Here is a 20,533-nt window from a genome sequence, read left to right as displayed (position 1 = left end):
TTACTTGAAAGAGTTACAGAGAGAGGGAAGAAGAGAGGGAGGGAAGAAGTGAGAAAGAACCTTCCATCTGTTGGTGCGCCACAGGAGCTGGGTTGGTCCAAAGCTGGGAGCCAAGAGGTTTCCCACGCGAGCCATCTTCTGCTTGCCTAGGCACATTAGTGTGGAGCTGGAGCAGAAGAGGAGTACCCAGGACTCGAACTGGTGTGTATAAGCAATGCTGGCCCTGCAGATTGAAGCTTTACCTTCTATACCACAGCACAGGCTCCTGCTGCTGCTGCTTTTTTTTTTTTCCTTCCCTTTCTTTAAGATTTATTTATTTTTATTGGAAAGTGAGAATTTAAAGAGGAGGAGAGACAGATCCATCCAATGATTCACTCCCCAAGTGACTGCAATGGCCAGAGCTGAGTCAATCCGAAGCTGGAAGCCAGGAACTTCCTCCAGGTCTCCCACGCGGGTGCAGGGTCCCAAGGCTTTGGGCTGTCCTCTGCTGCTTTCTGAGGCCACAAGCAGGGAGCTGGATGGGAAGTGGGGCTGCCGGGATTAGAACTGCTGCCCATATGGGATCCTGGCAGATGCAAGAGAAGGACTTTAGCCGTTGGGTTACCGCACCAGCCCCAGCCCTGTTTCCCTGTCTTTATGTTCTTGTGTTTTTATGTTTTGTGTCTTTGTTTTCAGGCATAGGGATTTGCATTGTGGTTGTGTGTACATTTCTTGGAGTACAAAGAAGTTGTTGTCCAACAAGCACTCAGAAAACAAGAAAGTCCTAAAGGTTGTTAGAATATTGGTGCTTTCTCTTTCTCACAGTGCTTATGCTGGCAGAAATCTCAAGTAGTCACATAGTTTCAAATATCTTTTATGTGCTGTAATCCCAGCCTTCTCCCAGTTGTAACTCATATAGTACTGCCTGCCAGCTTTTCATCATTGTAAGTAAAACTTGAAAGGGACTTTTACTGCTTCTCTTGCCCATCCTTTAGAGATCATTGAGGTTTTGCTGTTGTGTTTCCTTGCACTTGGATTCATCTGATTTCCTTTATGATTTGAATTGAAATTTTGTGGCAGGTTAATCTTCATTGTGAATATTGTCCCTTCATCATGGAAGGACTGGAATTAAAAATATTTATTTAATGAGATAGTAGCCAAGCCACATTTTACCCTGAAATCTAAGATGATGTATTGTGGCTTTTGAAGTGTTTCCAGCACAGTTGTGTCTGTTGAGTGCAGTGGGTTTCTGGTAAATGAAGGGAAGTGGTTGGGAGTGGGGGCCTGGTATTGATGGATGTTCGTACCAAGGTGTGGGTCTCTGTGCCCGTGGCAGAGCCTGTGCCTTGCAGCCAGTTCCTCATCTGTAAGGTGGAGGGTCCCTGCTTCACAGATTTTTGTAAGGATTCAATTAGAAAATGCACAAAAAGCATTTTGGGACTTGGTTCACAAACATTTAAATGGTGGTAAATCTTAAAAGAGGTGTTTATATTTTTTTATATATACAAAATACTTATATTTTATATAAAAAGATTCATGTATTACATGCATGTATGTATATAGACATGCATATGTATACACATACATATGTATATCTGTATTATATACACATACGTACATATAATATAATATATATATAAAAGATTTATTTATTTTTTACTTGAAAGTCAATGTTCTCGGGGTTTAGGGAGAGAGAAAGAGCTTTTCCACCTTCTGGTTTAGTTCCCAGATGGACACAGTTGGCAGAGCTGAGCTGGTCCAAGGCCAGGAGGCTTTTCCAGGTTTCCTAGCAGGTTCAGGGACCTGAAGACTTGGGATCATCCTCTGCTGCTTTCCCAGGCCATCAGCAGGGAACTCGATCAGGAATGGAGCAGCCAGGACTCAGACTTGTGTCCAGTTGGGATGCAGACACCACAGGCAGACGTTTAGCATGCTATAACACCATGCCAAACCTTATGTATTTTTATTTTTAAAAAATAATAGAAATGTTCTTGTCTTCCTTTTTAGGTCAGTTGAACCCACCGATGGCCAGAGTGTCCTAACAGATGCACTGTGGAGGCGGTACAGTGAGTTCGAGCTGTTGAGAAACTACCTGTTAGTTTACTATCCACACATTGTTGTGCCACCTCTGCCAGAAAAACGGGTAAGAAGTGAAATACAGTGGTTTGGAGGTAGCTGGCAGCGGGATTGTCCTTAATGATGTTTTGTTCACCTAGGCAGAATTTGTTTGGCACAAGCTGTCTGCTGACAACATGGATCCTGACTTTGTGGAGAGACGGCGCATTGGTCTGGAAAACTTCCTCTTGAGAGTTGCTTCCCATCCTGTCCTTTGTAGAGACAAGATCTTCTATTTGTTTCTGACGCAGGTAGTTCTCTTTTGTGTCATCTTTTAAGATTGTTCATATGATTTTTTTTTTTAAGCTGTAGAATGCTATTCTTAAGGATCTTTTTGGAGCAAATTTATAATTCGTATGGAATTGTGATTTTTTTTCACTGTGCAAAGTGAGATTTATTAAGGATATTACAGATGGAAACCTTTTGTGGAGTATCAGGAGTGGGGTGGTTCAAAAGAGAAAGACCCTGCAATTATGGTTTTGTTTTATATTGAATTTCAAAATTTCAGGTTCCTTCATTCTTTTGACTAGCATATGTTAGACTTATAGTTATCGACGGTGTAACTTTATTTTATTTTTTATTTTATGATACAATTCTGTAGGCTCTGGGATTTACCTTACTCCCTCCCCAAACTCCCTCCCCCTAACACTATTCCCCATATTTAACAACAGTATAATCCTTCATAAGCAGCCAGAAGTCCATCATTCTGCTATCTAAGTGTGTCCTGATGTTGTAGGTACAGACAATGGCAGACAGTCCAGCATTCTATTGTCAAGATATATCCAACAGTGTCATTGGGAGTCCAACTTTGATCTGGGAGTAAAAATGGCATACTGCATTGTATCCTCACATCTGGATGTGATAGTCTCTATTACACAGTTGCTATACATTTATAGTATAGTAAATGTTATCCATTTGTCTTAAATGGATAACCATACAACAAAATCAACAACGGGACTAAAGTTAAAAATTTGACAACACCATGAAGTTAAATAACAGGCTACTGAATGACCCATGTGTTGATGAGGTGCATGTCTGCAGTCCCAGCTACTTGAGAGTCACCGAGTCCAGGAGTTCTGGGCTGTAGTGTGCTATGCCAGTCAGGAGCCCACACTAAGTTCAGGTATCAGTATGGTCACCTCCCTGGAGCCAAGGACCACTAGTTTGCCCAAGGAGGTGTGAACTGGCTCAGGTTGGAAATGGAGTAGGTCAAGATATAACTTTTTGGTAACATTTAAATGATATCAAAATTACTCATCGGTTTTTTGCAGTCCATATCTATAAAGTCTGTCTCACGTCTGAACTGTATGCTTAAGTTTGAAATGATGTCTTTTTTTTTTTAACCTCTCTGCCATCTCTCCTGAAGTTAAAAACAGAGTGAAAGATATTTGTGTAAGATGTAATATTCTTTATGGGTTATTTTGCTTTGCAGTAATTTCTCAAATTAACTTGAATTTACAGGAAGGAAACTGGAAGGAGACAGTGATTGAAACTGGGTTCCAGCTGAAGGTAAGAATAAAAACTGTGTGAAAGAGTCTGCTATGCTCCTTTCCGTTCCCAGCGTGGACTGCGCGCGGAGTGGGTGTGGTGACTGGAGAGTGAGTGGTATCATTGGTAAGGCTTGCAAAGAAACTGCACAGTGAGACCATAATGGGCAGGTTAATTCTACTGAGAAGGAATGTTCCGAAGCATCGATTTAAATACAAGCTGTAACTTTCTCACAGTGAATTTGTATTCCTACCATTTTTTTCCTTCTTTCTGTCATGTTTCTGCTCACTCCCTTTTCCCCATAATCCTCACTCTCGTTTCTTTCTTTTCTTTTTTGACTTAATTATTCATTTGAAAGAGTTACAGAGAGAAAGGGAGGGATAGACAGGGAGATATCTTTCATCTCCTGGCTTGTTCCCTAGATGGCAGCAACAGTCTGACTGGGTCAGGCTGAAGCCAGGAGCCTCGGGGTCTGCTCTGTGGGTGGCAGGGCTCCAGACCCTCGGGCTGTGTTCTGCTCGCCCCAGCCCGTTAGTAGGCAGCTGAAAGTGAAGCAGAGCAGCAGGACATGAACCAGTGCCCTTGTGGGGTGCCAGCCTTACACAGTGCCTGGGTCTACTACACACACTCTTCATCAGATGTAGAAAGTACTTCTGAAGACTCACAATTGGATTTTTCTCGTTTTAATAGACTAAAAGATAAGTTATTGGCCATGGCTCTTCTGCCTTTGGTGGCTGACAGCCAGTTTGCGGTGGGCACAGGAACGTGTGTTGGTATTGCAGGCTTACTTAGTTTTCTCCTGTTCAATCACTGGAAGTAGTATTTGAAAATGAGATTGTTATCTGAAAATTGAGGAGCATAGTGATGGTGCTGAGATGGTCACCCTGGTTGCAAAGCTTAATCTCGGGCGCAATGAACAAGTAAGTGGATAAATGTAAACACACAGTACAGCGTGAGTAAGCTAATCCAAAAATATGAGATGTGAGATGCTCTGAATTTTGGAGTTTTTCTGGTTAGGGATGTTCAGCCAGTAAAATGTATGCAAACATTCCCAGATCTGTAATCTTAGATGGTTCTGGTCCCATGCATTTCAGGTAAGATACATTCAGTTTGTATGTAGTATATGTTAATCAATGATCCATGTCATAATACAGTACTAACAGTTCAGTTACAACGGTCTAGGCAAGCAAAATAAAATCTTTTTTTTTTTTTTTGTTGAGATTCTGTTTTATTTACTTACTTGAAATATAGAGAGCCAGAAACAATTTTCCATATGCTGGCTAACTCTCCCAATGACTGCAACACCCAGGGCTGAACCAGGCCAAAGGCAGGAGTCAGGGACCAGCAACCTCATCTGAGGCTCCCATGTGGCTAACAGGGGCTGCGGCTCTTGAGCCATTATCTATTACTTTCCCTGGCACATTAACAGGGAGCTGGTTTGGAAGTGGAGAGGCCGGGACTCAAGCTGGTGCTCATATGGGATAACAGTGTGGTAGGCAGAGGCTTAACCTGCTTCACTGCAGTGCTAATCCCAAAATACCTTTATAGTAATTTAAAAATATCTTTTAAGGCTTTATGCATTTTTATATAGGCATTTGACAGTCTGCAGAAAACAGAGTAGAAAGGGTTTTCTTCTCAGTCCAGAGAACAGTTAAGTATCTAGCTTTGTCATAAATTGTTTCTAATTTACAATTACCTTGAGTTGGGTATAATGTGGCTTACTATTATACTTAGAGAAATACTTTTTTGAGCTGATTTCTAGGCTACACCTATTTTAGCAGAAATAAAGATTACTGAAGTAATACTGGAGAGAGACCCACTGGCAGTCATTTCAGTGGACATGTGGGTTTGACAGCAAGGAAGGGGAGGAAGCGGTAGGCGGTTATCAAACACTGCAGGGTGAGTTCACTGGCCTGAGGCCAAATCCCCACACCTGTTTACCGCAGAACCTCACTGCCCTACAGCTGGGCTCTTATAGCTGAGGTTATAATGGTTTTCTTCAGGCTTCAAGAAAAAATGGAAGTTTGCTTGCTATGGGTTGTGTGACTGAGTCATTGGGCATGTTTGAAAGGAATCCCACAGTTGCTTTCCAATATAATGATAACTAACACTAGCCTAAGATTTAACTTTTTTAAAAAAAATATTTGTTTTGTTTATTAGAAAGGCAGGGATAGGCTAGTGCAGTGGCTCAACAGGCTAATCCTCTGCCTTACAGTTGCAGCATCCCATATGGGAGCTGATTTGTGCCCTGGCTGCTGCTTTCCCCATTGAGATCCCTGATTATGGCCTAGGAAAGCAAGTTATTTGGCCTCTGAATCCATGTGGGAGACCTGAAAGAAGCTCCTGGCTCCTAACTTCAGTTCAGCTCAGCTCTGGCCATTGTGGCCACTTTTGGGAGTAAAGCAGTAGATGGAAGACCTCTCCCTCTGACTTTCCCTTTTCTCTGTAACCTGGCTTTCAGAAAACAAAAATCTTAGAAAAGAAAAGAAAAGAGAAGAGAAAAGAAAGTAGGGTGATGGGATAGGGAGAGAGAAAGAGGTCTGCTGGTTCGCTTACCAAATGGCCACAACTCTGGGGGCTGGGCAGGCTGAAGCCAGGCGCTTAGAACTCTATCTGCTGGGTGGGTGACAGAGTCTGAGGACCAGGCTCATGACCTGCTGCCTTCTCAGGTGCACTGACATGGAGCTGGGATAGAAATAGAACAACTGGAATGTCAAATGGCACTGTGAAATGTGGGGTGATGCTGGCCTTGTAGGCAGCAACATAACCCACTGCACTCTTATGCTGGTCCCTAAAATCTGCTAACCAGCACTGTAGGCTAGTGACTAAAGTCCTTGCCTTGCATGCACTGGGATCCCATATGTGTGCTGGTTTGCATCCCAGCTCCCTGCATGTAGCCTGGGAAAGTAGCAGAAGACAGCCCAAAGCCTGGGGACCCTGCACACACATGGGAGACCCAGAAAGAAGCTCCTGGCTCCTGGCTGGATTGGCTCAGCTCTGGCTGTTGCAGCCACTTGGGAGTGAACAATCAGAAGGAAGATTTTCCTCTCCGTCTCTGCTTTTCTCTGTAAATCTGACTTTCCAATAGAAAAATAAGTAAGTTAAAAAGAATCTGATAACTGCTACTGTAAGACGATATTAGAAAGGTTATCAGAATTGGAAAAAAAAATTCTTTTAGATTTATCACATCTGGCATTTGCTTATGTGAAAGATGCACATAAGAAAATTATGCTTCAGGCCTGGTGTGGTAACCTAGTGGCTCAAGTCCTCGGCTTGCACCTGCCAGGATCCCATATGGGTGCTGGCTCTAATCCTGGCTGCCCTGCTTCCCATCCAGCTCCCTGCTTGTGGCCTGGGAAAGCAGTCAAGGACGGCCCAAAGCCTTGGGACCCTGCACCCACATGGGAGATCTGGAGGAGGCTCCAGGCTCCTGGCTTCATTTCGGTTCAGCTCCAGCTGTTGTGGCTGTTTGGGGGTGAATCAGCATCTAAATTTCCAATGAAATTGAATACATTTAAAAAAATTATGCATCAATTTCAAATTTTTTTGTGTTTTTCCATTTTTCTTCAAATTTTTAAAATATCCTCAGATACTTATACCAGCTGGAAGCAGGATGGCAGCAATGTAGCTGGGATGCAAGTTGGCACTCTGTTAGGAGTGGCAGGCATCTGACATAGAGCTTTAACCCCCTACACCACAGTCCCTCCCCTCAGTACTTTTTGTTTGCTTGTATTTTGTTTGTTTTGATTAGACAGATTGCTTTTTTCCAATTTTTTAAAGATTTATTTATTTTTATTGGAGAAGAGGAGAGATAGAGAGGAAGATCTTCTGTCCAAGGATTCACTCCCTAAGTGACTGCAACGGCCGATGCTGCGCCGATCCGAAGCTGGGAACCAGGAACCTCTTCCAGGTCTCCCACACGGGTGCAGGGTCCCAATACTCTGGGCTGTCCTCGACTGCTTTCCCAGGCCACAAGCAAGGAGCTGGATGGGAAGAGGAGCTGCTGGGATTAGAACCGGCGCTCATATGGGATCCTGGCACATCCAAGGCGAGGACTTTAGCTGCTAGGCCACGCCACTGGGCCCGCTTTTTTCCATTTCTAATGTTTGAAAGCAGACACAGATTTGATTTTGAGAGCACAAAAGTTGATTTTAAGAGCACAAAAAGTTGAGCACAAAGCTTAACATTAAATTCAGAATTGTAAAGAGAGAAAGATGCTGAGTGGTTGCCTTCAACAGAAAACTGGCCTCCCCAGGTAGTCACTGACAGTATGTTGAGATCCTTAACCAAGAAAAGCAAGCACGAGTTAGCGTATGAGCCTTGTGCTGGGGCTTGAAGCTGTGTATTTAGTTTGTAATTAGTTGTACATATCTATATTACTTTAAATTAAAAATCTAATAGCTTCCAAAGTAGTGAGACTATAAGGCCATAATATGTTTTTGAAATTTTCATGTAAAATGTAGTTTATGAAAAATCTATGCATGAATTCCAAGAAATATCTTGCCTTAAAGTAAGCATCTCTGAACCCATTTTTCCATGAAGTTTTTCTATATTTATTTTGGACACATCTATTAATGTGATTTTAATATCCGTGTTACTCATTCTCTTGTAATGCAAAGTATTTTAACGGAATTAAAACCACTGTTTTTTTTTTTTTTTAGCACTGTGTGAATTGTATTTGTTTATTATGTATCTATTTATTAAGGATTGATATATTTTTATTGGAGAGGCAGATTTACAGAGAGGAGGAGAGACAGAAGGATCTCCTAAGCACTGAAAGGTCTCCCAATCCAGAAATAGCTATCATGGCCGGAGCTGCACCAGTCCAAAGCCAGGAGCCAGGAGCTTCTTCCAGGTCTCCCATGTGGGTATAGGGTCTCAAGGCTTTGTTTCATCCTCCACTGCATTCCCAGGCCATAATCAGGCAGCTGAATCGAAAGTGGAACAGTCAGGATACAAACTAGCACCTATATGAGATTCCAGCACTTGGTGATGGAGGATTAGCCAATTGAGCCAGAGTGATGACCACATGACTAGTATTTTAAATACATCATGACTAATATATTAAAATTATGGTATTTTTATATAATATCCCAAGAAAAATTACCACCAAGTTGTTGCAGTAGGTGATAATCCCTCTGACTTGCTTGTCAGTTGCCCCGTAGGTCTAATTAATTCTGGGTCAGCATAATTAATGGCATAATTAAATTAATGCAGAAATACAGAACAAGTAGGCACAGTGCCCCAGTGTCCCAAACATCTGGTCACTCTTCTAGCTCGCAGTGTCCCAGCGCAGGTCTATGTTCCCACTGCTGATGGGAATCAAGTGGGGCTCCTCTCCTGCATCCAGAGGTGGTGCTGGGAGTTCTGGGGGGGTCTTCCTGATAGACCCTCCATCCAGTGTCCCCCAGGGTAAAGAACAGCAGATGGGAGAAAAGCCTTCAGGGATGTTGCGGAGAAAGTACCACCTTAGTGATAACACTAGGGAGTCCTAGGCAGAGAATGAGGGGACTCTTGGCATGTTTTTAGAGCAGCCCCTGAGGGGAGGGGATGTTTTCTGTGGGACTTGACCAAGCTCCTCTCCAGTCTGTGTTGAAGATGGCTCTCAGCCTCTTTCTTGGGCTGGGAGGTGCTCTGTCTCTGCTGCTAGTGGTACATGTTTCCAATGTTCTGTTACTACTTTGGATCTGCAGTGACATGGGCTGTCACCGTCCCTTAGAGCTAATCCTTATTTTTCTCATGACACCATTATAAGTAGAAACTGAAGCAGGAACCCTTCTCCCCTTCCCATTGCTGACTTGCAGCTCTGTCTAGGAGCTGTGAAGGTTCTGTGGCCTCGTGCTCTGTATCGAGGGATCAGGGCAGCAGCTGTGGTATACACAAAGGGCCAAGCCAGGTCTCAGACTGCACCTTGGCATTCCATTAGATGTGTGATGCCAGCAGTGAAAACAGAAGCTTAACTTGGGGCACCATACCACTAGCTGCTCAATTAACTTCTTAATTGCCATCTCTCTTTTTTTTTTTTTTAGAATTAATGCATGCAAAGATATTGGTAAAGGAAGTACTGAAAAAAATGAAGTAAAGAAAGCTGTGTGGTTTTTTTGTTTGTTTTAGATTTATTTAATTTAATTGGAGAGGCAGATTTACAGAGAGGAGAGACAGATCTCCATTCACTGTTTACTTCCCAAATGGTCACAGCGGCCAGAACTGCGCCAGTCTGGAACCAGGAGCTTTTTCCGGGCCTCCCATACAGGTACAGGATCTCAAGGTTTTGGCCATTCTTTACTCTTCTTCCAGGCCACAAGCAGGGAGCTGTATGGGAAGCGGAGCAGCCGGGGACACAAACTGGCACCCATATGGGATCCTGATGCTTGGCACGGTGTGGGTCAGCCAATTGAATCATTGCACCGGGCCCAAAAGATGTGTTTCTGTGAGAATGAGGTCAATCCAAATCAGAGTTAATATTTTGTTTTTTACAAGACTATTTATTATTATTTTAATTTATTCAAGTAGTTGTGCCCCTGCTGCCCATGAGAGACACTTGGAGGGAGTTCAGACTCTGGCCTTCTTTCTGGTCCAGCTCCCGCTGTTGGCAGCTTTTTGGGGAGTGAGCTTGTGGATAGCTGGAAGGTCGACCTCGTTGCCTCCTCTGTCTCATCTCTCTGTCTTTAACATACATGGCACAGCTTTGTATAACCAGTATTGCTACAATAGCTTTCGTGCAACTCCAGGGCCACTGTTCACCTGGTGATGTCTTAGAGTTTGAAGTTAAGCCAAGAAACAAACTGATTTCAGATAATGCTCTTTTAGATGGAGTAGAAGTTTGTATGAAGCATAACGCATTGGGGCACTTTCAGGTGCTCACTGGGTAAGTCTGTACAGATTGGAGCAGTCCAGTTAATTTTTCAGAGATCCAGCCTGGGGGAGACTTTTTTGGTTGTGTTTTAGACAATTCCCAAATTCGTGAGGCTTGTGAAACAGCTGGCAAAATGAGTAGGGTGCCGGGATGCACCTAACCTGAACAGTGTTCTGTCAGCAAAGGTCAGCATGAAAAATAAGTTTGGTGGTACTAAAATACACAAGATTCAAGGAAAGATGACGTTTTTCTTATAGTGTTTATGTAATTTGACTTTAAAGAATCACTTCTGTATATGACTGGACATTGAAATTTGTTGAGCTCCTTTGATATGTAGTGAGTTTTAAAAGGTTTATTGACTTCTTTATTTGAAAGAGAGTGATAAAGAAAGATATAAGAGATCTTCCGTCTCCTGCCTCACCCCTGATGTTCCCTGATGTACTTGTGTCTGTGGACACCATCAAGCCCTCCCAAGTCCCAGGTCATCATCTGCTGCCTTCTGGGGGGCTGCACCCCAAGTGTGCCGACCTGTGGTGTACACGTCTGAAGCACTGCTTAACTTGCTGAGCTATGAGACCCCCACCCCCTGTAGTGTTTTTTGCTAAATGCATCAAGTTTATAGGTATTGGTGTTTGTAGGGACTTTCAAATGAACTCATTTGCCCATGAGATGTTAAGACAGACCAAGAATTGGTAAAAAGATGATTTTGGAATGAGAGGACCCTGAAACCAGCGACAAGTTGAGCTTTAGATAACTGTGGATCTGCTGGTCTGCGGTTCAGGGATGCTGGGACTGTTGATATTGTCATATTTGTTTTTCTTAGTCAAGTAACATGGGAAGCCCTGGGAATGTTTTTGTTCTGTTATATTAAAGAGTTTTTGTAACTGCATTAGCGGGTAGATCACTGAGAAGTTTTCAAGGTGATTGAGGTTTTTAAAATCAAAGGACATTTTGAAGTTGAGGTTGATTTGTGATTAAGCTACTTTATATAAACTCTATTGTGTCTCTGCCTTGGTCAGAAAAGATTTTTTTTAATGAGTACTTAGGGTAAAATCTGGGTATTTAAATACATAGTCCATGCATTCATAAGATTATTTAGTGTCTTTCCCTCTGTTTTTTTATGAACAGTTATAAGTAAAGATAGTTAACAAGTTGTGTTTTGTAACATTTTCTTCTAGCTAAAAAGTAACTTGATGTCATTTGGCTCCACTTCTCTGCTGCATGTGTTCTCATATTTGTTTATTTCTCCCTAAAATGCTGATTATGAAAATGAGAAAACTCAGTGTACATCTGGCTTGAATTCTGAGAACTGCTTGCAGGAGTGCCCAGTTAGTTTAGTTCCACTTATTTAGTTTAGACCGTTGTTTTTCTTGAACTGCTTTTTCCACATGACCTGTTCTGAATTATAACAGTGCAGAAGCCATATGCCATATGTTTATAGTTTTTTCTTTTTCTTTTTTGGTATCAGCGAATGTCATGTATTCAGGCTCGTTTATTAGTAGTAGTCTCAAAGATAACCCCTAAACTATTTTTAGGGATATTTAATGTGTTATGATGAAAACTCTACTTGAACATCTTAATTCTAAAGGGACAGTAAAACTGTTTGAATTTTATACCCGCCAATGTAATTGTATTAAGTAAATAAATTATTTTTTCCAGGCAGACTCCAGGTTAAAAGCGCTTAATGCAACATTCAGAGTGAAAAACCCAGACAAGTAAGGTTTTGTTTTAATAACAGTTCCTATGTTGTTTTGAATGGTTCCTATCTATTTCATTTTTCATTTCTGAATGTGTGCAATTTATTTGCATAGTATTTTAAATAGTAATTCATGTCTGATGAAAGTCCTTTTTAAAGTCTAAAACTGATTTGGAAACTTGTTAGCTTAACTGAATTTGAAGTTGTAAATAACTGAAGTTTTCAAAAATGAAAGCACTGCTAGAAGGATTTATTAAATGCTGAGAGTGTCAGAAAAATGACAATTTTAATTGCATCGTTTTCCTTGTATGACTTTGCCTGTAAAATATACACAGAGCGCTAGATGAAAATTATGTACTTATGTATTTCATAATCAACAATGTTCTTTGTATGCCATAAACTTGATAGATAATGCATACTAGCCTAATGATTTAATGGAGGTAGATTTGTCTGACAACATTTGACTTGCTAGTATCAGGTTGGTGTTTGGGAGAGCTTTTCTGTATTCAAGGATGCCAGTGTATTCAGAAGTGACTTTGCTGAGGCACAGGACCCAAGGTATTTAAGTTTGTGCTTCTGCACCTTCTCTGAATGTGGGCTAATTCACGTCTCCTCTGCGCACCTGCAGCTTGGTCCATCAGAGCCAGGCTCACTTTGCCATGCTTTTCAACTCTGTTAGGATGCCTGCGGGGAGTCCTTAGGTGTTGGTTTCTACACAGTGTACATTCTTATCAGACAACAGCTCCATTTTATTATCTGATGTCCTATTGTGTCTGACTTTACATAACAGAACATTAATTACAGTGCCTCTATTTTAACATGAAATTTGAATATGAATATTTAAAGTTTTGATAATAGTAAGTTGAAAGCTTTATTTTTTTTTCTGTCTAGTAGACTTTGCTTTTTAAAGTTGTTTTAGTAAAGCTCATAGACAACTTGAGAGCAAAGTACAGAGTTCTCTTACTGTCTCCCCTCCCGTCATCCCCCACCGCCGTGCTGAGTTTGTTGCGCCGAGTTGCATTGAGCACAGCATTATTACTCAAAGTCCATCGTTTATAACAGCGGCCATTCTTGGTGTAGTGTCTGGACAAATGGAAAATAGTATCTGTTCACCATTATAGCATCATACATATGAATCTCACATTAGATGTTAAATTGTATATAAAACAGTGGTTTTCTTCTTTTATAAGAAAGCCAGGTTACTTAGGCAGTTAAGATTATGATTTTATGAGGGAATTCTGAATTGTCTGCTTATGTCAGTTTGCTATGCTAGAAGTATGGATGAAGAGAAGACTTTTTTTTAACATCTTGTCCTTTTTTAAAATTTTTTTAAAAAAGATTTATTTATTTTTATTACTAAGTCAGATATACAGAGAGAGGAGAGACAGAGAGGAAGATCCTCTGTTCAATGATTCACTCCCTAAGTGAGTGCAATGACCAGTACTGCAACGCCTGGCACTGTGCCAGTCCGAAGCCAGGAACCAGGAACCTCTTCCAGGTCTCCCACGTAGGAGCAGGGTCCCAAAGCTTTGGGCCGTCCTCAACTGCCCTCCCAGGCCACAAGCAGGGAGCTGGATGGGAAGTGGAGGTGCCGGGATTAGAATCGGTGCCCATTATGGGATCCCGATGTGTTCAAGGCGAGGACTTTAGCTGCTAGGCCACGTCGCCAGGACTGAGAAGACTTTTTTTTTTTTTTTTTTTTTTATTGGAAAAGCGGATATACAGAGAGGAAATACAGAGAGGAAGATCTTCTGTCCGATGATTCACTCCCCAAGTGAGCCGCAACGGCCGATACTATGCCGATCCGAAGCCAGGAGCCTCCTCCGGGTCTCCCACGCGGGTGCAGGGTCCCAAAGCTTTGGGCCGTCCTCGACTGCTTTCCCAGGCCACAGGCAGGGAGCTGGAAGGGAAGCGGGGCTGCCGGGATTAGAACCGGCGCCCATATGGGATCCCGGGCGTGCAAGGTGAGGACTTAACCACTTGTGCCACCGCGCCGGGCCCAGAAGACTTTTTTTTTTAAAGATTTATTTTCATGTTTATTGGAAAGGCGGGTATACAGAGAGGAGAGACAGAGAGGAAGATCTTCCGTCCAATGATTCACTCCCCAAGTGAGCGCAACGGCCGATACTATGCCGATCCGAAGCCAGAAGTCTCTTCCAGGTCTCCCACGCGGGTGCAGGGTCCCAAAGCTTTGTGCCGTCGTCACTGCTTTCCCGGGCCACAACAGGGAGCTGGATGGGAAGCGGGGCTGCCAGGATTAGAACCAGTGCCCATATGGGATCCCAGGCGTGCAAGGCGAGTACCTTAACCCCTGCGCCACTGTGCTGCGCCCAAGAAGACTTTTTTTTAAAGATTCGTTTATTTTTATTTTGAAAGGCAAATTTTTTTTTTTAACAGAGGACAGATAGATTCACTCCCTAAATTACCACAAAAATCAGAGCTGAGCTGCTCTAAAGCTGGGAGCCAGAATTCCTTGCAGGTCTCCTATATGGGTTCCTGGGCCCAAGGACTTGGGCTGTCCTCCCACTGTTTTCCCAGGACATAAGCAGATAGCTGGATGAGAAGTGGAGCAGCTGGTATGCTGATGCTGCAGGGCAAGGATTAGTATGCTAAGCCATTGTGCTAGCCCCAAGAGAGAAGGAATTTATAGTGAGCTTTTTCAGTGCTCTCAAAAGGCACCATGGTAAAAACACATTCAGAAGGATAGGGAGGCAGGAACTGGAAATTTTGAAACCAGAGAAGATGAGGGTAGAGAGAAGAGTGATGTATTCTAACAGTCACACGGACTACCAGGGCTTATGGAATTGTTTTTCCTCTGGGTTTATGCTCAGATAATAGCTGGTTATACAGGTGCAAAAGCTGTAGAGCTGGAAATACTCCCAGTGTAGGGCCAACACAATGGCTCAACTGGCTAATCCTCCACCTGCAAGCACCAGGATCCCATATGGGGGCCAGTTCCCATCTGTTCCACTTGCCATCTAGCCCCTTGCTTGTGTCCTGGGAAAGCAATCCAAGACTGCCCAAAGCCTTGGGACCTTGAATCTATGTGGGAAACCAGGAAGAAGCTCCTGGCTTCTGCCTTTGGATTGGCTCAGCTCCAGCTGATTGAACCAGTGGATGGAAGATACTTCTGTCTCTTTTCTCTACGTCTTTCCAATAAAATTTAAAAAATACTTTCAGTGTAGTACAGTAGAAAAAAGTAAAGCCATGTGAAAAGAAGAGAGTGATATGAAATAGACAACAATTAGATTCCAGTTTTTTGTTTGAAGTATTCAGCTTTGAGGTTGGAGAGAGACATTAGTTAGTAATAGCCTTGATGGAGGTTATGGTCAAGACAAGTCTTGGGATGGATGTTGTGACACAGCACAGTGAACTTCTGCTTGTGATGCTTACGTTCCACCTCAGAGTGCCTGGGCTTGAGTCCCACCTGTGCTTCCCATCTGACTTCCTGCTAATGCACCTGGGAGGCAGCAGATACTATCTCAAGTACTTGGTTCCTATTACCAATGTGGGACAAGAGGATAGAATTCATTCCTTTTGGCTTCAGCCTGGCCCAGCCTCAGCTGTTGCAGGCATTTCAAAGAGAGGGATTAAATTGGCAAACAGAAGATCAGGCTGGGCCTGGAGCAAAGGCTCAATAGCTAAATCCTCACCTTGCAAGTGCCGGGATCTCATATGGGCACCTATGAGACAGTTGGTGTTCTAGTCTCTTCAGTACCCACCAAGCTCCCTGCTTATGGCCTGGGGAAGCAGAAGAGGATGCCCAAGATCTTGAAACCCTACACCCACTTGGGAGACACAGAGGAAGCTCCTGGCTTCTGGCTTTGGATCAGCTCAGCTCTGCCATTGTGGCCACTTGGGGAGTGAACCAGCAGATGGAAGATCTCTCTGTCTCTCCTTCTCTCTGTATATCTGCCTTTCCAATAAAAATAAGGGAGAGGGAGAAAGAGAGAGCGAGTGAGTTGGTCTCCATAGCTCCCTCATCGTTACCCTGCCTTACAAATAAATTAAACCTTAAAAATTTATTAAAATTAAAGTTAAAAACTTTGTTTAAGTGCAAAGCAAGCCTGGACAAACTCTGATCTGATTAGGAGAGGTACCACTTCAAGCTTAGGAGAAATAACTACAAGTATGTAGAGAATGGAGAATAAGGTGAAGCACAGATCCTGTAGTGTTAAGATTGTCTTAAGAACAGAACATACGTGTAAGGCGAGGCCCTGCCATAGGTTAGGGGTAGACAATCTCAAACTTGTAGTCTCATCGGAATCTGCATTTACATGTTGATTTTTATGTCTCAAAAGCAGGCATTTAAGATACATGAAAATTCAAGAGAGAAGTCTTACGTAAGCATTTCAGTTTGAAGTCTCTTTTTTAACTCCATCCTGTTAAGTGGAATTACATCATTTTGAGATTTTACATGATTTGTACTCTTTATCAAAGGATATCTTATCTTTTTTGGTGGGGGTAGATTTTATTACCAGATAGACAACTAGTTCTTGGATCTGTTGGCTCATTTCCCAATGATGATGTTCTGAATGGCTGGGACCGGATCAAGCCAAGCTAAAAACTTGAAGCTGAATCCATATCTCCCATGCCTGGAGCCATCACTGCTGCCTTGTAGGGTCTCCAGTAGCAGGCAGCTGTAGTTAAGAGTGAGAGGCAGGCATTGCCCCAGCACTGAGAAAATGGGACACATGTGTCTCCACCTGTGGCTTAACTGCTGTGCTGAAGGTCCTCCAGGGTTCCTTACTTTAGTGTGCAGATATTACTAGTTCCTGACTTGGGCAAAGAACTTAAGACTCTTATTTACAGGAAAATTAATTCCTTCATTCTGTGAAATACACATTGTCATCTAAAACTTGATGAAGTTTCAGCCTTCACCTTTAGATCTTCTGATTTTCCTGTATCCATGATTTTTTCCAAAGGTGCACATTTTGTCTGTCACCTACTTAGAAACTTTTATCCATGGCTTCCTGGTGATGTGATCACTGGGGATATGTATGCCTGCTGGCCCAGGACAAGTACACACACATGTTGCAGATTGTGCCATTCTGTTAATCACATTCAGAAGCTGTTATGTGCCTTACACATTCTTCCACCAGAATGGACCTTTGCTTTCAGCTCCAGGAGCCTCTGTTCTCCTAGTTTAAGTGTTCTTGAGTCTTACTGATTATATTCTTACACATTCTCTTATTACCTAATGTGCAACTAAGAAGTTATAGTTATGCCAGCTCAAAACTTGGGAAAGGTACTTAGGAAATCTGATCAAGTCTGGAGATGCTCCGTGACCTTAGAGAATTTCTTCTCCCTGAGCCCCAGCAGAGGAAGCTCTGATCAGGGGAGATAGGATTGAAGGAACTGTCTGGCTCCTGACACTGAAATTCATTTTTTTAAAAAAAGATCTATTTATTTTTATTGCAAAGTCAGATATACAGAGAGTAGGAGAGACAGAGAGGAAGATCCTCTATCCAATGATTCACTTCCTAAGTGATCACACCGGCTGGAGCTGAGCCATTCCAAAGCCAGGATCCAGGAGCTTCCTTCAGGTCTCCCATGTGGGTGCAGGGTCCCAAGGCTTTGGGCCGTCCTCGACTGCTTTCCCAGACCACAAGCAGGGAGCTGGATGGGAAGCAGGTCGCCAGGATTAGAACCCGCTGGCGCCCATATGGGATCCTGGGGCATTCAAGGTGAGGACCTTTGCCGCTAGGCCACTGCACTGGGCCCAACACTTGAATTCAAACCTTAATTTCTTTTTTGTTAAAAATAACCTTTAAAAAATTTATTTTAATGGTAGCAGAATTACAGAGAGACTGAAACCTATCTGCTGGGGATAGAGAGAAATCTTCCATTTGCTTGTTTTCTCCCCAAATGGATGCAGTAATGAGCTGAGCCAGTCTGAACCCAGGAACTTATTCTGGGTCTCCCATGTGGGTGAGAGGCTCAAACACTGAGTCAGTCTTCCACAGCCTTCCCAGGCGCATTAGCTGGGAGCTGATTCGAAAGTGGAGCAGTTTCTATCTCTCCTCTCTGTATATTTTACTTTCCAATAAAAATAAATAAAGTTTTTAATTTATTTATTTTTATTGGAAAGGCAGGTTTATACAGAGAGAGAAACAGAGAGGAAGCTCTTCCGTCTGATTCACAAGCGGCCACAATGGTGGGAGCTGAGCCAGTTCGAAGCCAGAAACCTCTTCCAGGTCTCCCACGTGGGTGCAGGGTCCCAAAGCTTTGGGCCGTCCTCGACTGCTTTCCCAGGCCACAAGCAGGAGCTGGATGGGAAGCACAGCTTCCAGGATTAGAACTGGTGCCCATATGGGATCCTGGCATGTGCAAGGCGAGGACTTTAGCCGCTATGCTACACTATCGTGCCAGGCCAAAAAATAAATAAATCTTAAAAAAAAGTGGAGCAGCCAGGATTCAAAACTAAAACCCATATTGGATGCTGTGATATTGCAGGTAGAGGATTAATTTGCTACAGCATGGTGCCAGCCCCAAAATCTTAGGTTCTGCTGAAAATTATTTCAACTCAATTCTAATTGGCTGTAGTTAAAGGATGTATATGAATCAATAGATACTTAAGAGTCCACAGTCTGTTCTTACTCCTTCTCACATTAACTTCTTAGTTTCATATCCCTTCAGAGTTGGCCATTTTATTTTTTAAGATTTGTTTATTTTAAAGGCAGAGTTACAGATGGAGGGAGAGAGAAAAGCAAAGAGATCTTCCATCTATTGGTTCACTCCCCAAATGGCTGCAGTGGTTGGAATTGGGCTTGTCTGAAGCCCTGCGCTAGGAGCTGCTTCTAGGTCTCTGACGTGAGTACTGGAACTCAAGCACTCAGGACATCTTCTGCTGCCCTCCCAGGCACATTAACAGGGAGCTGCATTGGAAGTAGAGCCGCTGAGACATGAATCGGTGACAATATGGGATGACAGCACCGTGAGCAGCGGCTTTACACACCATCCTACAGTGCCGGCCCCCTTTGAGAGTTTTATACCAGAAATGCAAAAAAAAAAAAAAAAAAAAAAAAAAACCACTAAGAGCACATTCTGTTTTCCACCTGAGATGTAAAAAGGAAGAGCAGACATGGCTTTGCCCTCCATCAAATGACGTGCCAATCTTGCTCCTTGGATTATTTTTTTTTTTAGCTGAAGAATACTGCCTAGAGTGGAGTAAGAATGTTGAACATAAAGTATTTTATCATGATCAGATGCCCTCAGCTTTGCCAGCCGCCTCTTTGTTTAGATGAATGACAGTTACTACATCTGTATGGTCTGTGAAGAGTTCTGTAAGCCATGTTAAGGGGTCTGGACTCTTTCGCAGGATCAGTGATTAACCTGTGTTTCATGAAGAAATCTGACTAAAAGCAGGGGAGCAGTGCAGCTTTGAGCTTTTGGGAGGTCGTCTGAGCCAAGAGGGCAGCAAGTTAGAGTGACCTGGGGCTGAGTGAACTAGCAGGTGAAAGGTAATGATGCTTATCTGCATCCAGGTTGTTGGCTGCACACCAAGGCAAGTGAGTGCATCTAGGCAATGTTCCAGAGGTGGAATTGGCCAGCTGGGTGGTTAGTGGAATGTAGGGGTGCCGGAGTGGGGTAAGAAACGAGATGACGCTGAAGCTTCATTATTTAGCCTACTAAGGAGCCCATTAGCACAATTTAGATGAGGAGGGGGAGTGGATCGAGCATGACACATTAAGCCCTGGATATGTCAGCAAGTATAATCACTGTTAATCACTTCTCTATATAGGTTTGAACTATGGAAGAGGGATTTGGGCCAAAAGTAGAAACTTGAAATTCTGCAACATGTACATCCTAAGTGTTAAGTGTTATGAATGACAGCCACATAAGGAATGTATTTGCAGGCGGGTGAGAATCTAATTGTTGAGCTTGAAGAATGTCAACACTTTCAGGATGCTTTCAATGATGAGACCAGAGGAGTACAGTTGTTCTAGGCCTGTGGGTAAGCAGGTTGTAAGTTCCCACTGCTGTGTCCCTGGAAGGGGGTGTCTCTCTGCGTCCTTGTGGTTATTTGCATTCTCTCCTACTCAGAGACCCACAGTAGTTCACACAGCTTCTTTCCAACACTGAAGTTAGCAGTGTAAGACATGGATGAAAGAAGTGAGAACCAGTCCTCCAGAAGTGATGAGAAGACAATCATGTTAAGAGAACAAATGGCTGGGGTGGAGGAAGCATGTCAGCTGTCACACCATCAAGAGCGTTAAGTCAGAGGAGGGCTGAAATAGAGCATTACATATTAATGAGGTGAAAATACTTGGTAACTTGTCAGAAATACTCCTCTACTCTAGTGCTGTTGGCAGATGCTGGATTCTAGTATGCCAGTCAGTGAATGGGAAGGGAAGAGAAGTCATTATTAGTGGGTGTTAATGCTTGGTTTTAAAGTT

The 20,533-nt window shown here is 43.0% G+C and overlaps 1 protein-coding gene across 1 annotated transcript in view; it reads left to right on the top strand.

The window, feature by feature from the left end:
* Positions 1-20,533, top strand: part of LOC121167261 (sorting nexin-4-like) — a 57,231-nt gene that overhangs the window by 15,546 nt on the left and 21,152 nt on the right. Inside the window, exons 3-6 of the mRNA XM_040996687.1 lie at positions 1,987-2,122; positions 2,196-2,345; positions 3,556-3,603; positions 12,098-12,153. Coding sequence (XP_040852621.1) covers positions 1,987-2,122; positions 2,196-2,345; positions 3,556-3,603; positions 12,098-12,153 — 390 coding nt within the window. The remainder of the gene's footprint in view (positions 1-1,986; positions 2,123-2,195; positions 2,346-3,555; positions 3,604-12,097; positions 12,154-20,533) is intronic.

Source organism: Ochotona curzoniae, unplaced genomic scaffold (assembly GCF_017591425.1).
Source record: "Ochotona curzoniae isolate NIBS_2020 unplaced genomic scaffold, NIBS_Ocur_1.0 patch356, whole genome shotgun sequence".
Lineage (NCBI taxonomy): Eukaryota > Metazoa > Chordata > Mammalia > Lagomorpha > Ochotonidae > Ochotona > Ochotona curzoniae.
Note: the sequence above shows the minus strand (reverse complement) of the source record. Positions and strands in the feature narration are given on the sequence as shown.